This window comes from Felis catus, chromosome A3, assembly GCF_018350175.1.
Source record: "Felis catus isolate Fca126 chromosome A3, F.catus_Fca126_mat1.0, whole genome shotgun sequence".
In the NCBI taxonomy this organism is placed as follows: Eukaryota; Metazoa; Chordata; class Mammalia; order Carnivora; family Felidae; genus Felis; species Felis catus.
The window spans coordinates 102,152,580-102,176,001 of NC_058370.1; the positions used below are offsets into that span (position 1 = coordinate 102,152,580).

General features: G+C 58.1%; 2 protein-coding genes across 15 annotated transcripts in view; one reads left to right on the forward strand and one right to left on the reverse strand.

Annotated features, from left to right (window-relative positions):
* PAX8 (paired box 8) overlaps window positions 1-1,925 on the forward strand; it is a 59,768-nt gene extending 57,843 nt beyond the window's left edge. For all 10 annotated transcript variants that reach the window (XM_019827558.3, XM_045054545.1, XM_045054550.1 and 7 more), the window contains one exon: window positions 731-1,925. In XM_019827558.3, the coding sequence (XP_019683117.2) occupies window positions 731-807 (77 nt within the window). In that variant the 3' untranslated portion in view covers window positions 808-1,925. The remainder of the gene's footprint in view (window positions 1-730) is intronic.
* Window positions 1,926-12,466: 10,541 nt separating this feature from the next.
* Window positions 12,467-23,422, reverse strand: part of PSD4 (pleckstrin and Sec7 domain containing 4) — a 35,185-nt gene continuing 24,229 nt past the window's right edge. For all 5 annotated transcript variants that reach the window (XM_023251870.2, XM_023251871.2, XM_023251872.2 and 2 more), the window contains 12 exons: window positions 21,291-21,467; window positions 20,789-20,869; window positions 20,529-20,641; window positions 20,229-20,287; window positions 19,955-20,044; window positions 18,873-18,916; window positions 18,368-18,528; window positions 17,367-17,437; window positions 17,083-17,246; window positions 16,418-16,562; window positions 16,081-16,224; window positions 12,467-14,709 (listed from right to left, as the gene is read on the reverse strand). In XM_023251870.2, coding sequence (XP_023107638.1) covers window positions 14,452-14,709; window positions 16,081-16,224; window positions 16,418-16,562; window positions 17,083-17,246; window positions 17,367-17,437; window positions 18,368-18,528; window positions 18,873-18,916; window positions 19,955-20,044; window positions 20,229-20,287; window positions 20,529-20,641; window positions 20,789-20,869; window positions 21,291-21,467 — 1,507 coding nt within the window. In that variant the 3' untranslated portion in view covers window positions 12,467-14,451. The remainder of the gene's footprint in view (window positions 14,710-16,080; window positions 16,225-16,417; window positions 16,563-17,082; window positions 17,247-17,366; window positions 17,438-18,367; window positions 18,529-18,872; window positions 18,917-19,954; window positions 20,045-20,228; window positions 20,288-20,528; window positions 20,642-20,788; window positions 20,870-21,290; window positions 21,468-23,422) is intronic.

The following is a 23,422-nucleotide window of genomic DNA, read 5'->3' on the forward strand; positions in this document are numbered from 1 at the left end:
CCCAAGAGGAGCAGTGGAGCAAGTGTGGCCCACCCCAAGGGCCTGGCAGGACCAGCCATCCCCCAAGAACCCCCTTTCTTCCCATTACCTTCTGGCATTCCAAAAATGACTGGGAGGGTGGTTAACCTGGGCTCTGTTTGCCACATGGGGTCAACTCCAACTCACCTTTCCATTCAATTTAGCCAGAAAGGATGAGGGTGCTGAGATGGGCCAGGGGCAGGGCACCTCCCCGCCAAGCCTTCCTGGGCTGAGCATCCCGCAGGTGTAGGGAGCCTCCCTGTGGGGATCCTCAAACGCACATCCCCCATGGCCAGTCAGGATTCTAGTCCTTCTGGGCCCTAAGGAGAAGATTCTCTGACCTCACACTGTGTATGCAAGGTTGGGGAAGGCCCCAGTGATCCCCAGGTGCTCTTGGTTCTTCAAGGTTCCAGATGTAACTGCTCTCAGTTGCCCTCTCCCTGAAAAGGAGGGTGTTGAAGGTCAAAGCCATCGTGGGGGGAGGGGCAAGAAGCCAACAGTTCTCATTCTGGCCAGAAACCCAAAGGTGAGGCCAGGGAAGGAGGAAATAGGCCCAGAGAGGAGTTAATCTTTGATGATCAGATAGGCCGGAGGGGTAGATGATTAACTTGTGTTGTCTTAAAGGTTAGCAGATGCAGGGGAAGGCTGTGGTGCAATTTCCCCTTCTGACCAGCAGTGTTGTTGTTGTTGTTTTTTTTTAAAACACGTCCAGGTTCCCCATATTATTACAGTTCCACATCAAGGCCAAGCGCACCGCCCACCACTGCCACGGCCTTTGACCACCTGTAGTTGCCATGGGGACAGTGGGAGCAACTGAGCAACAGGAGGACTTGGCCTGGGACAGGCCCCAGAGAGTCACACAAAGGAATCTTTATTTATTACATGAAAAATAACCACACGTCCAGCATTGCGGCTCACTCCCTGTGTGGTTGATTTAATGAACCATGAAAGACAGGATGACTTTGGAGAAGGCCAAACTGTCCTCTAAAGACTCCGCAATGAGGGGCAGGAGTTCCAGGGAGAGAGCACCGCCCCATTCCAAAAGAGACAGAATTGGAGGAGAAATGTGGAGAGAGGAGGGAACCGCCGAGGAGCTTGAGACGGACGGCTCGCGGCCCACGAGGGGCTTAGGGCCGCAAAGGCGTCTGTGGCTCCATCAACGCGCTCTGGCGGCCCTGGGCTGTAAGCACTTCTGTCCAGCCCGCACACCACAGCCGGGCGCGGAGGCTGTCCCCCCACAGCCCCGCTGGCCGTCACCTGCAGCCTGCCCCACAGCCGAGGCTCTGGCCGTCCACCTCCTCCACTCGGCTTGCTTGGCTCTTTCGCGCCTCCCTCCTGGCCACGGGCCGAGGGCCCGGTGGAGTCAGCCAGAAGCTCCACCTGGCGGTCAAGGGCCTGCCTTTCGCCTGCTGCTGAGAATGTGTGAGCACGCCCCAGGTTCTCCTCCGGTGGATCATTCCTTGCCAGCCAGTCGGCCTATTACAGCTTGAGACAGACATTCCCCAGGGCCCCGGCTCCTGGGGAGTGAGCTGCAGCCCTTCCCCGGGGGCAGAATGAGGCAGAATTGCCGGGGACCGCTTCCCTCTCCCCACAGCCCCTGCCAAGCCAGGTATGCAGCCTACAGCCCAAGCCCACAGCAACGGAAAAGACCCTGAGGCGACCCCCTGAAGCCAGCAATGGAGGTTCCCCCTCTGGCCCCCTCGCAGCCCTTGCCCCAGAAGCCTGACTGTAAATACTGTAAATGAAGCTCTGTTTGGGTCAAGCTTCCCTCTGTCCACCCCTAGACTTTGGCCTCTCAGTGAATTGTCTCCCTGCCATGTTGGGCTTTCTCTCCTTGACGCTTCTTTCTTTTTTTTTTTAAAGACAACCCACCGTTACCACATAACTCAATAAACCATTACTCTTGGTCTCAGGCTTTGGGGTCAGCTGGGGAAGGAAGCACCCTGGGTCTGGGCTTTCTCCAGAGAACCCCAGAGCCCTGTGGACAATGAACTCAAGTTGGGTGGGGGGGGGGGGGGTTGAAAGACCGTCTGATGCCCAGGAGCCCTGACTTGGCATTCTCCCTCTCCCTCTGTTAATAGATGTTTAACTCCGGGCAGCCACTTATCCTAAGCTTTGATTTCCACTGTGAGTGAATGTGAGATTAAAATGAGCACATGGCACGATGCCGGGCCAATCGTAGACTCCCCACAAGTAGTTGCTCCTGTTATTCACAGGAAGCCAGAGAATCAGCGGGAGGGTTGGTGAAGGTTCTGGGAAGACTGTAAACCGGAGCCCAGGTAACCGCTCCCAGGCGCCCTGTGGTGTCACAGGAGGGAGAAGACATTTCCCGGGCTCTACTGTGTGCAAGGCTCCGTGTGGAGGGCCTCCCATAAATTAAGCCGGGATTAGCCCCATTCGAGATTTGAGGAAACTGAGGCTCCGGCAAAATGAAATAACTTGCCCCAGGTGGGAAGTGGGGGTGGGGGTGGGGTTCAATCAAGTCCTCTTGGAAAGACCGAGCAATGGGTGGCCCTGGGCGTGCAGGGCCAGGAGGGGGTGAGGGAGGCCGCAGGGCAGACAATCCCTTTCTAAGAAGTTTTGGAGAACAAGGGTCACATAAAATGGTGACTGCAAGGGCTGTGCCCCCACGAGGGTGCTTGGCCTGTGGGGACCCTCTCCACCGGGGACACTGCAGGAACTAGGGGCAGGGCTCTGTGTAGCATGTGCCCAGGTGAATGCTGACGACAGGGCAGCAAACGGAGGTTGTCGGAGAGGAAACTCCTCACCCACCAGGGACTCCAAGACTAGGAGGGCTGAGGCAGAGAGATAGGCCTCTTGGCCCTAAAAAGAGGCCAAGGATGCTGGCCAAGGATGGCACGAGAGTAGAGCCACGCAGAGAAAACCCGTCTCCTCTTCTGAGGGGATCTGAGATGAGGCTCATTTTCCAAGAATAGCACTCGCCTCTAGCTATGAGCATGGAAGCAGGACTGAATCCCATTGTATCTGAGGCTCCTCATCATCTCGAACCTCTGGGTCCCTGAGTGCCCTAAGACAGTGCCCCCGACCTGGTTCCAAGATCACTTTGAGATGCATGGTGCCCCAAGGAGCCTGCAGACCGATTTTGCATTTGCAGACAGAACCCTCTCTGGGAACACTTGGTGCTCCTGGCAGGCCCTCTCCAACCCCCAAATGACAAAGGGACTTGGGCTGTGCTTTTTTGCCGCAGGTAACCGTGGTTCTGAACTCCCCTCCCTTTCTCGGAGGTGAGCTGAACATCTCAGGGCACTGTGCTCAAAGCGGGGGTTGGCTAGTGTGTGGTGTGGGCCAACGGCCATGTGTCCTACTAGACGGTGCCTGTCCAGACGTTCGATCCACGGTCAAACCATGGTCCCCCTTTGGGTCTCAGAAAATAGAGTCGTTTCTGTATTGGGGGAAAGCGACGACTTGAGGTGCCCCAGCACTGGGGGCAGGTTGGGAGAAGTTGGGGTGGCCCTGGCGGGGGTAAAGGATTGTGAGGAGGGAGGACACGCGGGAATGTGGGAAGCACCCGGGAGTAGCTGCGTGTGAGGGGGTCGGTTTGCCGGGGAGCAAGGTCAGGCCCTGGTTTCTGCGAAGACTTGCGGGAGTAGGGCGTGTGCGGAGGAGGATTTGAGGTGAGGCTTGGGCCTGAGCGGGCGAGAGAGGCACCCACCTGCCTCGCAACCAAAGCAATCCCAGTCACAGCCGGTGTGGGGAGGCCTCCTCAGCTTTCCAGGCAGCTCTCCCAGCTCCTGCTCCATCATTTCATCTTCACTCCATCCCCTTCAGTGACCCCCACCGCCCACCACACCTCCCCACACCCCCTCTGCCCCTCCTAGCGCAGCGGGGCCAGCCCAGGGTACCAGAAGCTCCGAGAGGTCTGAGTGGGCCAGGCAGCCCCCGCAGGCAGCTGAACAGCTTCCGGCTAAGACACAGAGCGGCTCAAACCCCCCACCCCCGGGGCCACCAGGTGGAGCAGACAGAACCCCCCCACCCCCCCCCCCCCCCCCCCCCCCCCCCGCTTTCTAAGGTGGGTTGGAGCTGTGTGGACGCTCCAGTCTGACCCCACAGCCTGCAGGGGTGAGGACTGGGGCGGCTGCGAGTCTTGCCTCCAAGGCCAGCCCCAGGCGGGTTCCAACCCCTCTCTCCCTTCTCCAATATCCTTGCCACGAGTTGTTAGCAAAGAAAGTGAATTTTCCGTCCCTCGCGTGCGGGCACGCGCTTCACCCTGGCAACAAGCTCAGGCAAGAGCAGTCAGTGGCCACAGTTTTCAGACAGGAAATAGGAGACCAGGGAAGTCGAGGCACTTGCTAGGGCTGCTGCTTTCCTGCCGGCCCGCGTCATTCTCCTGCTTCCCTCCCCCAATGCACACGTGTACCCACCTAGGTCCTCTTTAGGAGACTCCTGATGTCCTTGTCCTTTGGGGTGGGTGCAGGAGGAGGGGCCTAGAGACCACGATGCCCCTGGTCGGTGGGACTGAGCTTCAGGAGCAGAGGGAGGCCAAGGGGGATTGGGGGCCCCTGCCCGGCCCCCCTTCACTCCCTACTTAACTGCCCCCCCCCCCACCCCCATCGTCCCTCATCCTCAGAAGACGTCCTAATCCTCCACATAGGCTTAGTCTTTGTTTATAAAGCTCATTCATATCAATTTTTGTCTCTGATTCTGACCATCGGCCCCATTTTGCACGTGGAGAAACTGAGAGCAAACGATTACTTGACTTTTTCAAGGTCATTCAGAGGAGCAGGGACCACAGCCCAACCCCTAATCTAAGGCCAACTCTGCATCCTAATCTAGGGCCTTGATGCCTGGATGTGGCCAGGCTTCTGCAGAGACCTCAGGCGGCTTTTACTTTGTGGGGAGGGATGGCAGGCACGTGAGCACCCAGGGCACTTCCATGCTCTCCTGACAGGGCAAACAGTGCTGGATGGAAGGCCCAGAGGTCAGGCTACAGGCGGAGGTGGGTAGGACTGGGCCCAGGAGCACCGGGTTGACCCCGTTTCCGCTGTCCTTGGCCGTGAGTTTCTCTTCCGGCCATCCCTTGGCAGCTGCCGTCCTACCTTTAGGGTCACAAAGCACTTCCATCTATAGGGGATCTAACTGTTCCTCTGCCCGCAGTCCATGCGTCACCCTCCACAGGGAGTGACCAAGCTGAGTGACCATAGCTGTGATTCTTGTGGAGAACCCCGTCCCTCAACCTCTCTCACCTCTTTGTCCTGACATTTTTCATCTCTTAGTTTCTTATTCCAGTTCCTCCTCCGCTGGGTCCGGAGCAAAGGATTCCTTCCGCCCCCATTTGCGTCCCGCAGGGGTGTGGACACGTGAGAGAGGAAGTGACCGCTCGGGAAGGGCTTAGAGGTCCTGCGTCCTGCTCCACAAATGCCAGGACGCGCGTCTCTTCTCTCCATCTGCTTATCTTTTGGCTTCTTGTTCTTCTCATTACCTTCTTCTGTTCCTCTGGCTGTTTGGGGGGACCGTGGGACACAGGCACGGAGGCCTTGTCTCCTGAAGGCAGACCCACCACATTCAACCCCGCCTCCACGTGCCCCAGCCCCTGGACGGAACCAGCCGCCTGGCCTTCTAAGAAGCCGGAGGAAGCGGGCAAGGCCGGTCCCCTCCGGGCCAGCATCCTCCCCTGGACGGCACCCTCTCTCCTGGTCTTGCAAAGCAGCAGAGGCCGCTGAGAGGCTGCCCGGAGATTTGGGGGTAGGGGCTCGGGGCCCGCGGGCGGCGGGAAGCGGGGCTCTGGGCGAGGGGAGAGGGGAAGCGGGGCCCTGCTCCCCCGCATCTGTGCCTGGTGGCAGCTGGCCAGGCTGTGGAGTGACTGCCTGCGGCTCTCCCAGGGAAATGTGATTTCCCCTTGAGTGAAGCGGACTGTGCAGTGTGGAAATTGGCTCTTTTCTGAGCGAGCGGCGGCTGTTCTGGAGTCGGGGCGGGCTGGGGCCCGCGGGAGGCCGCGCTGGCCCCCGGAGTGCGCCGGGAGCAGCCATGTGCTGAGAACTCATTAGGGATAAATCAAACTAGTACCAGCGTGAAGCCAACACCCTCCCCCCGCCGCGCCTCCGGCCCCCACCCGCTCCGAGACCCCCCACTTCCACGTCCTCCTCCCCCACAGCCAAGGCACCCTCCCCCGCGTGAGGGAGCCGGGCCCACCGGGCGCTCACAGTCACGCACACGGGCCCACAGCCCGCCGCCCAGGCCTCCTACGGGAGCCGCTGTTCATTTGCAAATAAATCTTTTTTTGTTTGGTTTTCGTTTGTTTGCCTTGGGGAGGGGGGCACTGTTAGCAAGCTTAACTTACGGCCCGGGCCTTGCCCGGAGCTTGGACCGGGAAGTCACGTTCAGGTCTCCTATCATCCCACCACCTCCAAGCCTGTGCCCCCCCACCCCTCCACCCTTCCATCCCCCGCCCCCCACCCCATCTCCTGGGAGGCCTCGGCTCCCCCACATATGCCCCCCTGGGGAGAGGAGAGCACCCCGCGGCCCCAGCCCAGGGAGTGTGGCCAGAACGTTCCTTGGGCCCGATCTATCCATCGGCCTCCAGGGGATCTGCTGCCCCCGCGGGGAAAGAAATTGTCCCTGAAGGGGTGAGCTTGGTCTGAATGGAAACTCATTTCCCCCCCAACGGAAAGAAGGGAAGAGAAAGAGAAACGCTGAAGAAAGAAAGAAGGGCTGGTGAAACTAGCTGCCGATGCCAAGGAAAAGGGCTGCTCCGCCTGCCAGTGTAGACTGACTCTGGGGGGGGTACTGGAACCTGCTAGTTCTTGTCATCATAACGGGGCCCCTGGCCATCACCTCTGTTTCTCCCACCCCTCCCCCAGAGCGAGTGGAGCTAAGGAGCCCAGAGCTGGGGTGCAGGGCTCTGGCCCCTCCCCATCTCCTCCCCATTGGAGACCCCAGGGGAGGCCAGTTTCCTCAGCTGTAAAATGTGTGGCTTGGGCCGAGATGATGTCCGGCCCTAACATTGTGATTCAGTGGTTGCCTGGGTCAGTGAAAGGCATTACCGGCCTCATCTGACTGGTTCAGGTATGAAGCCCTCTTTCTTCCAAATTCCCCAGGTAATTTTCCACTGAACCCCATAGGAAGCACCATATTGCCGTATTTGGAATCGCGTCTCTGTTGGGTGGGGACGGGGTGGCTTCTGGTGCCCTGCTCGCCCAGGGGCCCCGTCTCAGCTGGAGGAACTAAGCCAGGCTTCAAAAGGATTCCAGGGCTGGGGCAGAAAACAGAGTGAGACTAATGAGCCACAGTTAACAGAGGCTGGGGCAGGAAAAGTCTGCTGAGCCCTCCCATCCACTGATTCATTCATTCATTTGGGAGTCTTTCCCGACCCACCTACTATGTGCCAGACTGTGACAGGCATCTACTGGAAAACAAGATGAATCCGATTGGATTACACCATCCCCCACCCCACCCCACCCCACCTCCCTCCGAACTTAGAACTGAGATTTTACTGAAAGCCACTACGACAGAACAAGGCGGGAAGGTGATGAAGGCCTTGAGAGAGGTGATGTGAAGTGCCTTCAGGTTTCAGATATTTGCGAAATCCTCCCTGCCCCTGCCAGGCCTTTCTCTGGCATCCCTGGCTTCTCCAGGAAGCAGCCACTAGGAACACCAACGGCAAACCCTGAACCCCCAGGGCCTAAAAGCCAAACCTCTCTTTCCAGAAAAGGGCTGTTCTCCTGTGCTTGTGTGTCCCCAGGAGGGATAAGGAGGGTGCTAGGTGAGGGGAGTGCAAAATGTAGGCGATCTTTCCCAAACACCCTCTCCCCGCACTCCAGCCTGGCCTGCCACTAGCAGGGGGCCGGGGACCTGAAGACCTGGGTCTTTCTCAGAGCGGCTTCTTTGTTCCTGCAGGACAAGGGGGCTCAGGTCCTAAACAGCTGGGCAGCTGTCCCTCCCAGTGCAGGCTTGGCTGGTCCCCCTTCTTCCCATCTCAACACGCCCCTGCTCAGCAGGCCGCCCCCCACCCAGCTCTCTGACCACAGCCTGGAAGAGCAGAAGGAAGAGGCCTTGAGGGTGGGAAACGAGGCACAGGAGAGGAGGGCGGGGAGAGGGTACATAGGGATGGAGACCCCCTGGCTGTGGGTTCCAGGGCCTTGGGTTCTTCTTTCCCATAAGCTCCTGCTAAGTGGTGGTGGCAGTGTCAGCCGTCTTGGGGGACAGGCCTCACATCCCTGATCCCTTCCCCCCATCACACTGCAGCCAAGCTCCCCTTGGAGGGTGGAGGGAGGGGCCTGTAGGGGCCGCAGCACAAGGATGGGGGGGGCGCCATAGGAGGGGGGAGCAGGTGCCTTCTCCCAGCAGCCGGCCCAGGGTGGGGGTTGGGTGGGGGTGGGCTGAGACCCAGGCCAAGGCTCAGGGCCCATCTGAGCATGTCGCCTGCTAAGGAGGAGCGGAGGCGGGGGAGGGGAGGGCGGGGAGGTGAATAAATAATAGGAAATAAAACTTCATGAAGCAGAAAATAAAAGGCAGATTATACAGATGTGGCAATTTGAAGGATCATTGCCTCTGTCCTCTTTTTAACTGCTGCATCTGGAGTTTTGAAGCGGCTTATCCTCTCCCTCCCTCTGCCAGGTCCCCGCCTGGCTGGAGGCCCCCATGGGGCCAAGGCACGAGTAGGGACAGCACCTCCAACGGCTCCGCCGGTGGCATTTCCTAGCACCACACGCTGCTGCTGCCCAGCCTTGGCTGAGCCCGTGGGGCTGGGGCAGCCGGTGAAAGGGTGGGCGGGGTGTTTTGGGGGGAAGCCCCCGAGCGAGGTGTGTCTGGAGCTGTGTTTGTGTGGGGAAGGGGCACGTCTGTAAGAGAGCAGGTGTGGATGAGGACAGGGTTGGTCACGAGGAGTGGGGACAGGGCAGGGATGACAGGAGGGAACCTGGATGGTCAGGAACAGAGAGTATGAAGGGCACCCCTTGCGAAAAAGGGGCTTTGGCGGAAGGGAAGCCGGAGGGTGCAGTCTAAATCTCCCTATCTTCCTGCAGACAGCTTCTTTCTCCCTCTTCATCAAAATGCATTTGTTAAGCTTCAATTTGACACTGTGCCAGGTGCTGTATAAACAGACATGGTCCTTGCCCTTAAGGAATTTCCAACCTAAGACACACACACACACACACTGACATTTTGTTTATTTTATTTTAAATATTAATGTATTCCTCACCTTGTTCCAGAGAGGATTCGAGACAGCTCACAGGAAATGCATGTAGTAAATTAGGAAAATACAAATAAGAAATAAAGCATCAGGCCCACGGGAAATATACAAAGAGTGGTCCTGGGCCACCGCAGTTGATCTGTAAATGAGCCTCGAGCCCCTCGGTGGCCAGGTGGAAGGACTTTCACTCTCACCCGTCCTCGTTCGCTGAATGAGAGAGTCATCGCTTTTCTGCCCACGTACTTCCTCCAGACCCTGTCCGTGTCTCACCAGACGGAGACAAAGACATCAGGAAACCAGAAACTTCCACCTGACACTGCTGGTGAGGCAGAAGCCCATTTGGCTCAAATATCCTCATAATCCTGGTACGTTGCCTCTCAAATCAGCTGTCACAGAACTGTCACAGAATCATCACTAGAAACAGGGGAGTACATCTGTATGGAAACTTACCATCTCCAGGAAGATTGAGGGCCGCGTCCTGCACAGTTAGACCCCAGGTCTGAAAAGCAGAACAGAGATCAGAGATGAAGGCCGACATCACGAGGCTTTCCCAGAAGCTATCCTGAAGGCCTCCACAAGGTTGCACCCTGGGGGAAGGCTGACTTCGGGGGTGGGAGAAGCAAGTGGGAGAAAGACAGTAAAAGACCATGTAAGCAAGTAGGAGAGCCAGGAGAACACGGAGGCTGGAAGCCCAGGGAGGATACAGTTTCGAGATTTACACTTCTTGACTGTACGAGTTGGGCTCAGAGCAATGGAAACCAACATGCCCTGCTTCTACCCTTGGGAAGCCTATGTTCTACCGGGAGCGGAGACAGAAAGAAGAGGGCAGGGGATGAGAGGAGGACAGGGGAAGGGAGACAGACTTAACTGGGGGAGCAGGGCTCAAGGAAGGTCCTGGAGGAGAAGGCCTCCGGATCGTTGGTTTCCTCCCCTTCCTGGGACTAGCAGTACTCAGAATTTCTCAGCCGCTGGTCCCGGTCCCCATCCTTTGGGGTGACACTACCTCACCACCACCCCCATCTCAGAAGGTGGACTCTGATTACCCTAGGCCCCTGACCCTAGTGATTGGCTCAGAGATGGGCACATGGCTCAAAGCGGGCAGCTCAGAGGGACTCTGTTCCTGGACTTGAGTTTGAACTTTCCAAGGAGCAGATAGTTTCTATGTGCTAGACTTGCACCAAGAAGGTGGTAGCTACGAGGGCCATCTTGCTATCATGAGTGCTGCTCCTGCCTCCTAGCCTGGGAGATGGAGCTCAGAAGAACAGAGGGCAGTGGGGGACCTGCTCCACGTGGAGCCCTAGCTCGAGCGTCATCAGACCTGGATAGAGACTGTCCCTTTATGGGAACCATTAAATGTCCTTTTTTTGCTAAAGCCTATTGGAGTTAAGATTTGTTGTTTGCAACTTCCAGGCAGAGGGAAAGTCAAGGCCTTGAATTGTAAGAGCAGAACCTAAGCAGGGCCCCAAGGAGGGGAGGGCACATGTGGGAAGACTGGCAAGGCCGCGTACTAATAGCTAACTTGCTAAGCTTTCCTTCTGTGCCAGGCATTGTTCTGAGATGTTTATGTGCATAATTATACTTATTCCTCACAAGGACCCTGTGAGGTACATGGTGTCATTATCCGCATTTGATAGAGAAGCAAACCAAAGCATATGAGGCCAAGTAACTGGCATGTGGTCAGAGAGCCACAAAAGGGACAGCTGGGACTCAACCCCGGGCAGTCTGACTCCAGGTCCCGGTTGCTGAGACCAGATTGCGCTGGGCCTCGTGCAGGGTCAGACAGGTCTGTGGGTCAGAGGTCGCTGAGAGGTGAGGGGCATGAAGGCTGAGAAGACATTGGATTTGACGATTGAGTGTCATCAGTGGTCCTTCTGGTGTGTCCCCATTTCCCGGAAGGGTACAGAGGATGTTGGAAGTTGTTCGCAAGGCAAACAGATAAAGGTGTGAGCAAGCGGGCAGAGGCATCCAGAAAAGTTGGCGGAGGAGTGGTTATGGAGAGTGTGGCATTGAGACCCAGAAGTACGTGCAAATACGTGCCAGCGTGCATGTGGGGGTGGGGGACAAGGGAGGGAGAAGGACCAGATGTGGGACTGCCAGGCTGTCCTAAGTTTCCAGGCCTTTTCTTTTTCTTTTTTAAACTCACAGAAAAGTTGCATAGTTATAGAGAATGTCCCCGGGCCATATTCTGACCCTACTTATCAGCCTTATTCACTCATTTCATTTTCTTAAAGCCTTTTCCCAGGCTGGCTGCCCCCCAAACCACGAGGCTTTGCCTCTTCTGCTGGTAAAGCACACTCCTCGGCCGCATGCAAGGTATGACCCGGCCTGGGCCCACCCTTACGGCCATGTTTCCCTCACCCTGGCTAATCCCAGTCCTCCGGCCCAGTTCCTTCCAACATAGCCCACCTGTCGTCTCCATCTGACTCTGGCCGCCAAAGGAAAGGACCCAAGCCTTGGGCCTCAGTGGCCTTTCACGCTCTCCCGGTGCCCGGCAACCAACCAACAAATGAAGGTTATCAGTAGAAAGCCACACAGAACAGAGATGCTGGGACACCAGGAAGAGATCACATCTGGGGTATCACCTGGGTTGCGGCGGGCCCCGGAGGCCGAGCCCCCCCTAGAAGGGAGAGGAACCAACCTTCAGCCAGCCTCACGGAGCCTGAGCTCATCACCACGAACCTGTCTTTTCTGCAGAGACCCACCAAACCCACTTCCCAGGTGGGAAAGGAAGTGAGGGTGGACACAAGATCAGACAGAGGCCCGTGCGTTGGATCTGCCCCACACCTCAGGATTGGGACTTGGAGCTCACTCAGTTTTCACTTTTGTAGGGACAGCTGTGTAGGGAACTCCAGGCCGCGCCCACACAGCTCCAGAAACCCTTTCCCTCTCCATCTGCAGGAAGATGTCAGGGTCCCAACCCTTGCTTGGCCAACTTCTCCACAAGGTGGGAGGCCCGGCCTGGACCACTGTGCGTGTCGGGAAGCGGGAGGTCCTGGTTCTGGTGATGGCCCCCGGGACATACAGACTAACTTCCTCTTCTTCAAGGAGCAGTGCTCCGCAGCTGGGCCCCTGGGCTCCAGAAGCTTGAAAGACGCAAGCCCGCCCTCTCGTGGCCACATGTCAGAACTGCAGCCTAACCACCCAGTCTCCACCTCCCCAGGCCTCCAGGCCAAGCCAAGCCTACACAGCATTGACCAGGCAGGGCCCTGCAGTCCCCATCTGTCTGAAGGCTTCATGTTCCCCAGGGTGAAAGAGAGGCACCGGTTCTACATGAGCGAAGGTGCATCGAAGGGCCACACCTATGCACAAACGCAGGCACGCCTCTGCCTTTTATTCTGGTTTTAGAAATAAGGATACATGTTCAGTGAGGTCAAATAATCCACTCAAGGCCAAGCTTGTAAGCATCAGTCCCAGGGCAAGTCACATCCACCTGTTAACTGCACATCAGTGACCCAGGCTGCTTTAAAAATACGTTTCAGTGACCCTGACCCAGAGCTACTGAATCCGAATCCCTGAGCAAAGGGTGGGAATGGGTCTTTACCAGCAAGATAAAGTGTGGTTCTGTATGGACAGCAAGGAACCAGACCACAGGACTGTTACCTCCTGAGGCCAGAGACGTGTTCAAGTGATTTTGTAATCCGCTAGTACTGGCCCATAAGAAATGGTCAATAGTATTCGTGAAATGAATGCATGAATGAGTGGAATGAACAGATGATTCTGAGGTCCCCCCAGCGCTGACAGCCTATAAATGTGTGACTGCGTCCCACACACATGCACGCAGACCTACGCATTCACACGCAGACACGCTTAGGCACAGGTGTGTCCTAGGATGGCCCTCCTCTTCCTCACATATGCACGCACACCTGCTTCTTTACTGGCCTGTGTTTAGTGTGTGCCCACTGGGTACCTGGCCCAGCCCTGGACCCTGGTCAGACACCCCTCACAGTCCCCAGGGGCCAGCCCCACTTGGTAGAGTTCAGGTCCCGGGGCTGGTGACAAGCGAGGACGGGAGGAGGGGGGGCCCCCCCGGCGGGAAGGCTGGAGAGGCAGCGCGTCAGCCAGCAGGCGGCAGACAGGCAGCAGAGGCCCCTCTTGGCCGGCGGCCTGCTCGCACACTTGGCTGAACAGAGACAATGGTGGCCCGCTCCTCCAGCCCAGCCTCCTTCCCGCAGGCAGAGCCCGAGGTCCCTGAGTGTCCGGAACCTCCCCCAGAGCCCAGCTGGGAGGCAGCCAGAGGGCAGCACAAGGGGACTTCCCAGGGAGGGCAGCAAAGCCCCCTGTGAGCTGGCAGGGGGGCAGAGGGTGCAGGAGGGGGAGGGGCCCAGAAGGGACCCTGGGGCCCCTCCTCGGGAATGAAATGCAAGGAATGGGGTGTGTGGGAGGGAGCCAGGCTTCCACTGGCCCTCACAGCCCTCAGACAAGCTCCTTCCGAGAGCCCCCAAGGGGTAGAACACCACCTCTTGCCCCTCAGCGTCTCTCAGGTCCCAACCTGGAGAACCTCCTTCCCTACTCTGGGGAAACAAAGGCCCCTTGTTCCCAGGCCTCTCCACAGAGCTCTGGAGGCCCCAACCCCTTCTGGCCCTCACTGCCCACCATTGGCTCTGCTCCGATGATTAGCAATGGGGTGTGTGACGTGGGCCTGTCTCATTTGCCCCTGGTGCACGGATGCTTATCGGGGGGTAGGAGACAAAGGCCCAGGGTCCCAGAGTCAGCCTCACTGAGCTGAGTCCCTGCCCGAAAAGCCTACCTGTCAGGGGGTGGCACTGAGCAACCCTGCTCTCTGTCACCGGGGGCTGGCTGGGTTCTCCCAGGACCTCTCACAGCAGGTCACCTGATCCCCAGAGCAAGATCTTCCTCAGGACTACGGCTCCCCTAACTTGACTGCCCAGAGGCTTCCTCTGCCCCAGCTTCTCTCTGGAAGCCCAGGGGTACTCCGATGCTCAAATGAGTGCTAAGCTGCCCCCAGGCCCAAGAAATGTGGCCACTCTGGATTGTGGAAGGGTAGAGAGTGACACGGGAGTGCAGCCAAACCCCGGACCTCCCTCCTCCCTCGGAAGTGACTGGGGACCAGGGCAGCTGGGGGCTGCCGTGGGGGTGGGCACAGCAGTTTGGGAAAGCTCCAGTGAACGCAGGAGGGAGCGAAGACCACAGGGGAACGGGGGTTGTCCTTCCGTGGGAAAGGGGTAGGCCTCGTCCCCCACCACGGACCCACTGAAACAAGCCTCCTCCGTGGGGTCTCAGGTCCACCCCGAGCAGGGGCCAGAGTCTGGGTGGTGGCGTCGGCTTCACAGCTGATTGCGGTTCCTCTTGGGGATGATCTTCCGGTAAGTTCTGCGCTCTGAGATGTTGCGCTTCACCTTGGCCGTGGTGGGGGCCTCGTCCTGGTGCAGGGACGGGCTCGAGTGGGATTTCTTCAGGCTGGGCTTGGGCTCCTGAGTGCCTCCGGCTTCCCTCCCCAGCTGCTCTTCCCACAGGTCCAGGTCATCTGAGGGGTAGTGAAGACGGGCCACCAGCAGCTGCACGTACGTCTCGTAGCGGGTTTTCTGCAACACACGGGCCCCGCCACCTTAGCCCTTCCCTGGCTGCAGGGTAGGAGGAAGCTGGAATCTCGAGGGGCAGACAGCTCACACGTGTGAGGAAGAGGGCTAGACCAACAGCCAATGTCTGTCCCACGCTCCAGCAACCAGACTGCAGAACACAGCAGCCTCGCGTCCGAGCCCTGGGGTTACCTGGATAGTATCATCCGGACCCCTGCCAGCCCAGCCCCATTCTAACCGCCACCGCCTTGCAGGGCTGTAACTAACGTCTCCAGAACGTGCTACATCTCTGAGACACTAAAAGACCCATAACCCGCTAGGCCTGATCTGTGCAGCACGGCGCACAAACAGCTCACATCTGTACTGAAGCCTAATTGAGTCTGAATAGCATTTTAACAATTGGCATCTGGAGAGAGAGATGCTAACTACCCTTCATCTGTTTAACACTCCTGAGGCCTCCGTAACTAGCAGCCTTGGGATACAGGTCCCAGCGTACTAAGCGCGTTCCCGTCTTCCACCCCGCTGGACCCTCAGCCCAGCCCTGGGTGGCTGGGGGGCCCACGCATCATTGTCTCTGCTCTCTACAGAGGGGAGTGAGGTCTGGGGAGGGCCAGGGGCTTGGCTACAGGTTGCAGCTGGTCACAGGCAGGGAGAGGGCAGCGTGAGGCCCAGTGTGCACAGCAGTGCCCCTCACCTACTCCTCGGGCATAGGGTCCCAGAAGGTGCACGGATGAGAGACCATAGCAGAATCTGGGTGTAAGGTGGGGCGGGGGCGGGGGGGGGGGAGTCAGGGATAAGCCATTTTGGCATCGATCATTGGGCTAATATAAATGAGGCTCGGCCCTGACTGGAGCGGCATGTGAATTCATCCTTTTCGGTCAAGTTGTTTCATCTCTCTTTGCCTCAGTTTCCTCATCTGTAAAGTCAGGACAACAGTCCCTACCTCAGAGTTGTCAGACAACTAAACAAGATAATAGAGGCAAGTAATACAAGCTCCATAAATATTGCCTGTTAGTATTAGGTAGGTATTAGGGGAGATCATTCAACTGAAATCGTTTTTCCTTCAACTTAGGGAAAGCCAAATACAGTATACTCTTGGGTGAAAGAAAGTTATAAAAAGAACGTCCCCTGTGAGTGTTTGCGGACAGACAAGCAGCTGCTGGGTGCCCCCACGACAAGAAGTGAAGAGGTCCGAGGGCACAAGGACACGCACACTTCGCGCAAGCCCCTGCCCGCGCGGGTGCCTACAGGGCCTCCCTCCGCCAGGGCAGCCGGGGAAACTAAGGCTGCAAGGACGGATGCGGCCACGAGAGGGCGGCAGAGGGCCCAACCGAGGGAGCGGGAGCGAGCCGGGCGGGCGGAGACTCGGCGCCTGACCTCATACTCCAGGTACTCCTTCCGCAAGCGGTACTCTTCCAACTCTCGGCTGCGGCCGCGCCGCTCCGGTAAGTTCCTCTGCAGATCCAGCAGGTCATCGGAGGCAGCGTCCAGGCAGTTCTCGTGGGATCGATGCTGCTCCTCCTGGGAGCGGTTGGCAGAGGGGGAAGCTGTTTCTCCGCTCCCCTCCGTTCCCGAGCCCAGGTGCACAGCCCATCGCAAACCCCACTTCGTTCCCGGGCCCAGGTGCGCAGCCCCTCCCTCCCACCTCCCCTCTCGTCCCCGCGTCCCGTGCAGCGCCCTTCCCCGCCGCACCCGGCCCTTCCGGGGGCTGTACCAGGGAGCTCTGCGCGGGGCCCACAGGCAGGATGGGCCTGACAAATCTGCGCTGGGAGCCCACCGCTGCGGGGAAGGGCGGCGCCGAGTGCGTGGCGGCGGCCAGGTTGATGCGCGCGATCCAGGAACTCATCTCCTTAGCAGTGCTGCGGACAGAGGAGGCCGTGGGTCCCCAAGGTCACAGGGTCGCCCCCCCCCCCCAGCTTCCTGCGGTCTGCACAGTCTTCCAGGACTGCTTCAGGACCCAGCGCCTCAAAAAGCCAGAAGCGCTGCCACTGATCAAGGTGGCTGACCTCTGCTGGTGGTTTTAGTCATCAAAGAGGAAAATCTGGGAAGGCAATAGATTTTAGACCAAATGTCCAAGCCAGTGCTCAGTTGCTAGAGGCTTCCTGGAATCCTCCGCTCGGAATTGGGAGGCTTGACCAGGACTTAACACGCGGGAGGCAGATGCACTGGGGAAGCAGCCCGGGTCAGAAGAGGCCAGCAGGCAGCACCAGCCTCTGGGGCCGCCCTAGGACCCCTTCCAAAGGCTGCAGCATTCTCAGGCTTCCTGGTGAAGAAGGCCACGCCCGCCGGGTCCCGGCCAGCAGCCATCAGAGGGTGAGCAAGGGATGGAGAGAGGAGAGCGGGGGCTTTGCTGCTGTCTGTCACCCCGGGAGGACTTACGGTGCCTGGAAGAGGTAGAGCCGCCAGTCGGCAGTCCGCAGCTGGAAGACGTGTGGCTTCTTGGTGTAATGGATGGCCGGGGTGGCCAGCGAGTGGTGCACCCCCACGGGCTCGTCCACCATCTGCCCCACCAAACTCTCCTCTGCAGGGCAGTGGTCCTCTCCCTGCCACGGGGCCCAGGGGGCCAGAAAAGAGGTTATCATCTGTTGTCCACCCTCCGAACCATCCTGGGCCTTTCCCTGTTCCCCCACCCTGCCCGTCAGGGGTGTGCACCCCGTTCCTACCTTCAGGAAGTAGAGAACCATCCCCCGAAGCAAGGTGTGGAACATCTTCCAGCCGCGCTTGCCCCACGGCGCTGCCCCAGGAGTACACAAAGGTGGGCGCCCCATCCAGACACGTAGACACACACGGCCCCCTCCCCCACCAACTCAGTCCCTGCCCAGGGTCCACGGAAACACGCAGCATAGCAACACAACAAAACACAGTCACAAGCAAGCACGCGCCATGCCTCACACCCAGGCAATCAACAAACAACAAAAGCGATGTCCACGCCGGCCGCCCCCTCTCCGAACACTCCCACCCACGAGCACAGACCCACTAGACATCTTTCTGGTCCCATCCAGAGAGGCACAGGGACTCAGTCCTCAAGCAGAAGAAGGCCTGCGTCCCTAGAGTCCCCTCCCAGCCTGGCTCCGGTCCTGTCGCTGGCCTGCTCTGAAGCCTTCACCTGTCTGAGGGATGAGGCCAAATGCACCTCCTTCTGTGCTCTGTCACACACACCCCCATTCGGAGCAAACTGCGTCTACTCCTTTGTCTACGGGGAATGCCCTCTTGCCCTCCGTTCCTCCAAGGTTCAGCTCAGATACCATCATGTCCCAGAAGCCTGACCCGTCCCTGTCCCCCACATCTCATCCCCCAAACAAAACCAAAACCTAGCCCTTCTCCACACCCCCCCGTATTTGATCTGACCCTCCCTACACCACTTACCAATCTCTACCTTTTATCCCAGACACCGATGTGTCTGTCTGACTTCCCCTCACCACAGGGACCCTGGAGGGCAGGGTCTGTCTTGTCCCCGCGCCCCCACCCCCTGGCATCTTACATAGCGCCCAGCACACGGTCACCAGCAAGGAAAGAACACAGGCGCCGGTCCCTGACCTGTGCGATCTCTCCGCACACCCGCGTGCGTCAGCCGCGTCCCCAAGCAGAGCCACTGTAGTACGCACGCACACACTCTAGTTCAATGGCAGACGTAAGCCCCGCACAGCGACAGGGCAGCACTCACTCTTCTTGCCATCTGCATCATGATGCATCTTCCGGGCCAGGATGCCCTGCTTGTAGGTGGGTGCCATGGGGTTCTGGGCCAACTGCAGGAAGGGCTTGTTCATCTTGCCCGCAGCGGGAGACAGCTGGGCCTTCTCTGGTCCGGCTGTGTCTTCTTCGTCCCTGGACATCAGAGAATCAGGCTGGGGGTACTGGCCGGGCAAAGGCCACCAAGAGGCACCCGTAGCCTCAGCAGCCCCCACCCTCTCTCTCACTGGGGAGCCAGATCACCCAGGACCTCCCAAGAGGAGTCCTTCCAAGCCAGCTCATCCGTTCCTGTCATCCCCAGCCCCACCTCCAGGTGTGACCTGGGCTCCTCCACCTGCTTTGAAACTGGCCCTCACTCAGTGGGGGAGCACTGTCCGGGGCCTTGGGGCTCCTCCAACTCTCAGGTGGGCAGGTGGAGGGAGGACAGGCCCAGAGACAGGGAAGGGGTGGGGAGTGGGGGGAAGGGGGCTGTCACTTACACAGCCCATTCAAGCTTCTCACTTCGGATAGACCAGTAGAAGGCCTAGAAGAGAAGGCACACAGTGGGCAGGGAGCCTCGGCCTGTGGGGCCCAAACTCTACCTGGCATCGGTAGGACAAGGGCAGGCCGCAGTCGGCCTCATCCACCCCCAACACAGCTGCCCTTCCTTGAGCGGGAAGCTCATTCATGCATCCACGTACCCATGCAGGCGTGCAACCATTTACGGAGCCTTCACCGTGTGCCAGGCACCATGCCAGATGCTGGAGACAAGGTGAGCAAAGCAATCCTAGTCCCTACCTGAGCTTAGTGAGGCCTGAGCTAGTTCTCCTGAGAAGATGAATCATCCACATACCATCCCGCCCATGGGACACAGCAGGAACGGCTGACTGACGGGGACAATAAATATATGGTGAACGAATGAATAAATGAGGTGCCGGAACATTGAAATGATATAACAAAGAGTATTCGTGTCGATGCATCCTGCTTGCATGCCTCTGGAGCCCTGGCAATGCCTGGCACACAGCAAGGGTGCAAGAAATGTTCACCCCACAGACAAAAGAACCAGGGCCAACACTGCTTATGAAAAGCATGCTGTGTGCCTCGCCCCGCTCTGAGCACCTGACAACCTTTATTTCACTGTGATAACCACACCATAAAGTGGTTGCTACCCCAGGAGGAGCCCAAGTGGGCCAAGGGACAAGAATTCAAACCCTAGAACCTGTGGCTCCTAAGTCTTAGACTTCAAACTGCCCTTTGTTCGTTCAGAGGACCAAGAAACCAGTGCTCCTCACATTCCCCAAGCCTCAGAATCGCCGGGAAGCCTAAGAGAACATTTTAGGGGCCCCAGCCCCAGAGATTCTAATTCAGTAGGTCCGAGGCAGGGAGCCTGTGAATTTCCACAAGCTGACAAATACCAAGGTGGCGCTGATGCGGCTGGCTAGGACCCACGCTTTGGGACCTTCCATACACAAGCCTGTCCTCCCAAAGATAATGCAGCAGAGGCAGGCCCAGGCTGGGAGCCCCTGGCACCGTGAGCCCAGGGAGCGCCCCCCCACCCCGGCACCCTCCCTCCCCACCATACCTTCAGCAGCTCCTTGGGGAAGTTCCCGCCGTCACACAGGCCGTTCAGGTTGGTTATGAATTCTTGGCAAGTCATGCTCTTCCCAATGTTCTGTGGCCCATGCAGAGGAGGGGGACTGCTGGCACACACTCCCCACCCCAACAGAATAACCCCCCAGGCGGACACTCTGGAACCTTCTCCAGTTCTCCAGACCTACCTCCCCCGGGGCCCTTCCATGACTCCACCCCGGGCCTCTGGCCTCAACCCCCCTCTTCCGGCACCCCCGCCCTCTCACCTGTCCATGCAGGTCCGTGTTAAGGAGCATGATGGCACAGGTCAAGGTGTGTACAGAATCTGCTCCAGAGGGAGGTGAGTGCAGAGAAAGCTCATTGGCACCGGGACTCCCGCGTTTCCACCTGCCCGTGCTGGGTGGGGTGACCCCCAAATGCTTCTCTGGTTCTCCACAGTCCCCCAGACACTCCCACCAGCAGCTACCCAGTGAACTCCTGAGTGGACCAGGGGTCACTTCCATGCAACCCCCTCCCAGGCACCCCAGGAACCCCCTGCCCTGCCTTCAGGGCCAGCCCCTTCCTACCTGCAGAGGAGAAGACCCCAGGATTGCAGTAATGGAAGCGTTTGGAGAACTGGTAGAGGATTCGCTCCCGCTCCTGAGTCTCCCCACTGAGCACCAGGGCCTGCAGGAAGACCCTGGAAGGAGGGCCAGAGTCCAGGATGGAGCCCAGGCTGGGGCAGCCAGCAGGCGCCAGAGCCGGGGGGCAATCAAGATTCCAGCCCTCGCCAGTGCCGCCACCTCCCAGCCATCCCTCCGCCCCAGAGAGGGCCCGGGGGTCTTACCGGAGGGCGCGGTCCAGGCTCTGGCCTCCAAACTGGAAGAAGGACAAGTACTCCTCAGCCACAGCCCTGCTGAAGTCATTGCTGTGGACAGGAAATGGGCATGAAGCCTGCACTGGGGGTCGGGGCCCCAGAGCCTGCACACGTCCCAAGAGGACGAGGGGGCAAGGGGGCAGCAGGCCTCTGGTCTGCCACTGGCACCATCCAACATCGAGTGGGGAGGACACGAGGAGCTGGGTAGGGGAGACAAGGGGGCCGGTCCACTGGCTCTAAGCAGGGCTCAAGAGTATGGACAAGCGGTGACACGCGTGATGAAGAGGAAGAGGCAGGCAGGGCAAGGGGATGGGGGGGAGGCATGGATTGGGACAGGAATGACGGGGTGAAGGTCAGCAGTGGGGCAGCAGGGACACAGGGACAGGAGGGGCGACCGGCAGATGGAGTCTACCAACCACTCCTCCCTCCCCTGACTTGACCTCCAGCCTTGCTCAGGCTCAAAGCCCCTTACTTCTTCTGTAGGTAGGCAGCCACTTCAGACTTCCGGAAGCCTTCCAGGTGATAGAGGCGAGAGGCCAAGTTCCAGGCCACCTTGTCGGTCCTGACACCATTCGCCAGCTTGTCTCCAGCCTGTGGCCTTTGGCCTTCCTCTGGGGACTGTGCTTGGGGCTTGGGGCTCTCAGGAAGCCTGCAAAAGTCCAACAGTGTGCTCAGACTACCACGGGGGCTGGACAGGAAGGCGTATGGGGCAAGTGTCCCTACAGGTCAGTCCTGGAAGGGATGCTCAGAGTCCCTGCCCAGAGCTCAGCAGGCGAGCTAGAGCTCCAGGGCCTTGAGCGGTGGGGGCCGAGGGAAGCTGGACCAGGACCTCACCGGGGAAAGAGGCAGCGTCACAGCCTGCTTGGCCTGGCCTGGCCTGGGCACCAGGAGAATCCAGCCTGCAAGGGCTGGAGCCAAGCTTAGCACCCGGCACTTTCTCGGGCAAACCACCAGGATGTTCTGAGCCTAGTTCATCTGAGGTGGCAGGTGTCCCCTTTGAAGACACCAGTGGTATTTAATCCATCCCCAGGAGGGATGGCAATTTGTCTCTCCAAACTCCACCAGCCACTCATCTCCCTCACCTGTCCTGCCCTGCCCGTGTCGCCTCCGTGCCCTCCTCCCCCTGCCAGCCCCAGTCCCAGGCTTCACTCCTAGAGCTGGAGCCACGGAAGGTGCAAGGAGGAGGGAAGCACAGGAAGCCAGCCCGGCTTCAGGCACAGCTACAGCTCGGGAGTCAAAGAGGCGGCTTCCGACCTCTTCCTTCTCACACCGGCAGTCCTGCGATAAAGGAAGCCGTCGCCACAGGAGCCCAGATGGTGAGCTGTCATTATCGCCAGCTGACAGGGGCCCAGGCAACCCTGACAGACTCAGGGAACACTCAGAGCCTGGCAGCTAGAACCCTGGAAATCACCGAGCCCAGCCTCTCCCTGACTTCTCCGGTTCCCTGCAGTATGACAACCGGTGGGGGGGGGGGGGGGGAATCCTCGTGATGTGCCCACTCATTATCCACGTGACCACGGTTAGGGGGCTGTACGGATGTTCACTCATCAGTGATGTTCACTCATCAGAACGTGAAAATGTTCACTGATCAGCCGGCCACTTATAAAATTAGGCTGCACTGGACAGCACTCTCTCCTTTAACACAAACGTCCATCTCTGGCTGCCCACCCCCCTTCCCGGGGCATGTCTTTGCTGCTCATTCCTCACTGCTTCCTGAGGCTTCTAACGCACCCAGCAAGGCGGGGCCAGCATAACAGAGACCCACTGAAAAGTGAAATTACAAATCTCGCCAAAAAAACGTTTAATTTCATGAAGTCCGTGTAAGTGATGCCAGAAGGTTCCAGGAATCACATGGAAAGCCACGGACAAACAAGGAACTGGAGGATTTACTCCACTGGACAACTGAAGAGAAGAAAAATAATGACACATTTGTCACACCTAAACGGAACTATGTGAATACCCAGCTGAGCAAGCCCTAAAATACGTTTATAGGAACGACCTAGTCGATTAGCGTTGTTACAATGGGGAGTTACTTTGGGGGTAGAAAAAATAAGGCAAATATGAACTGTCACAGGATTGACATGGGGCAATGCATCCTGCTTGCACTTAAATTGGACACTTTAAATGGGTGAATTGTATGGTATGTGAATTCTTTCTCAAAAAAGCTGTTATTAAAATAAATTAATTGAGGGGCGTGCTAGGCGGTTCAGTCGGTTAAGTGTCTGACTTCGGCTCAGGTCATGATCTCACAGTTCCTGAGTTCGAGCCCCGCCTCCAGCTCTGTGCTGACAGCTCAGAGCCTGGAGCCTGCTTCAGATTCTGTGTCGCCCTCTCTCTCTGCTCCTCCCCTACTCACACTCTGTCTCTCTCTCTCTCTCAAAAATAAACATTAAAACAAATGAACTGAAATGAAATGAAAAGTAAAATAAAATATAATAAAAATAACCTCTGTGACCTCACTGTGACAGTCAGGCCCAAAGGAGACATCTCGTGGGGCCAGCAGACTCAGGCCAGGAACATTAATCCTATATTGTGCTAAAAATAAGATTAAACTTATTTATTTATGTAATACTTAACATCATAGCAAGCAAAGCCCCGATCAAG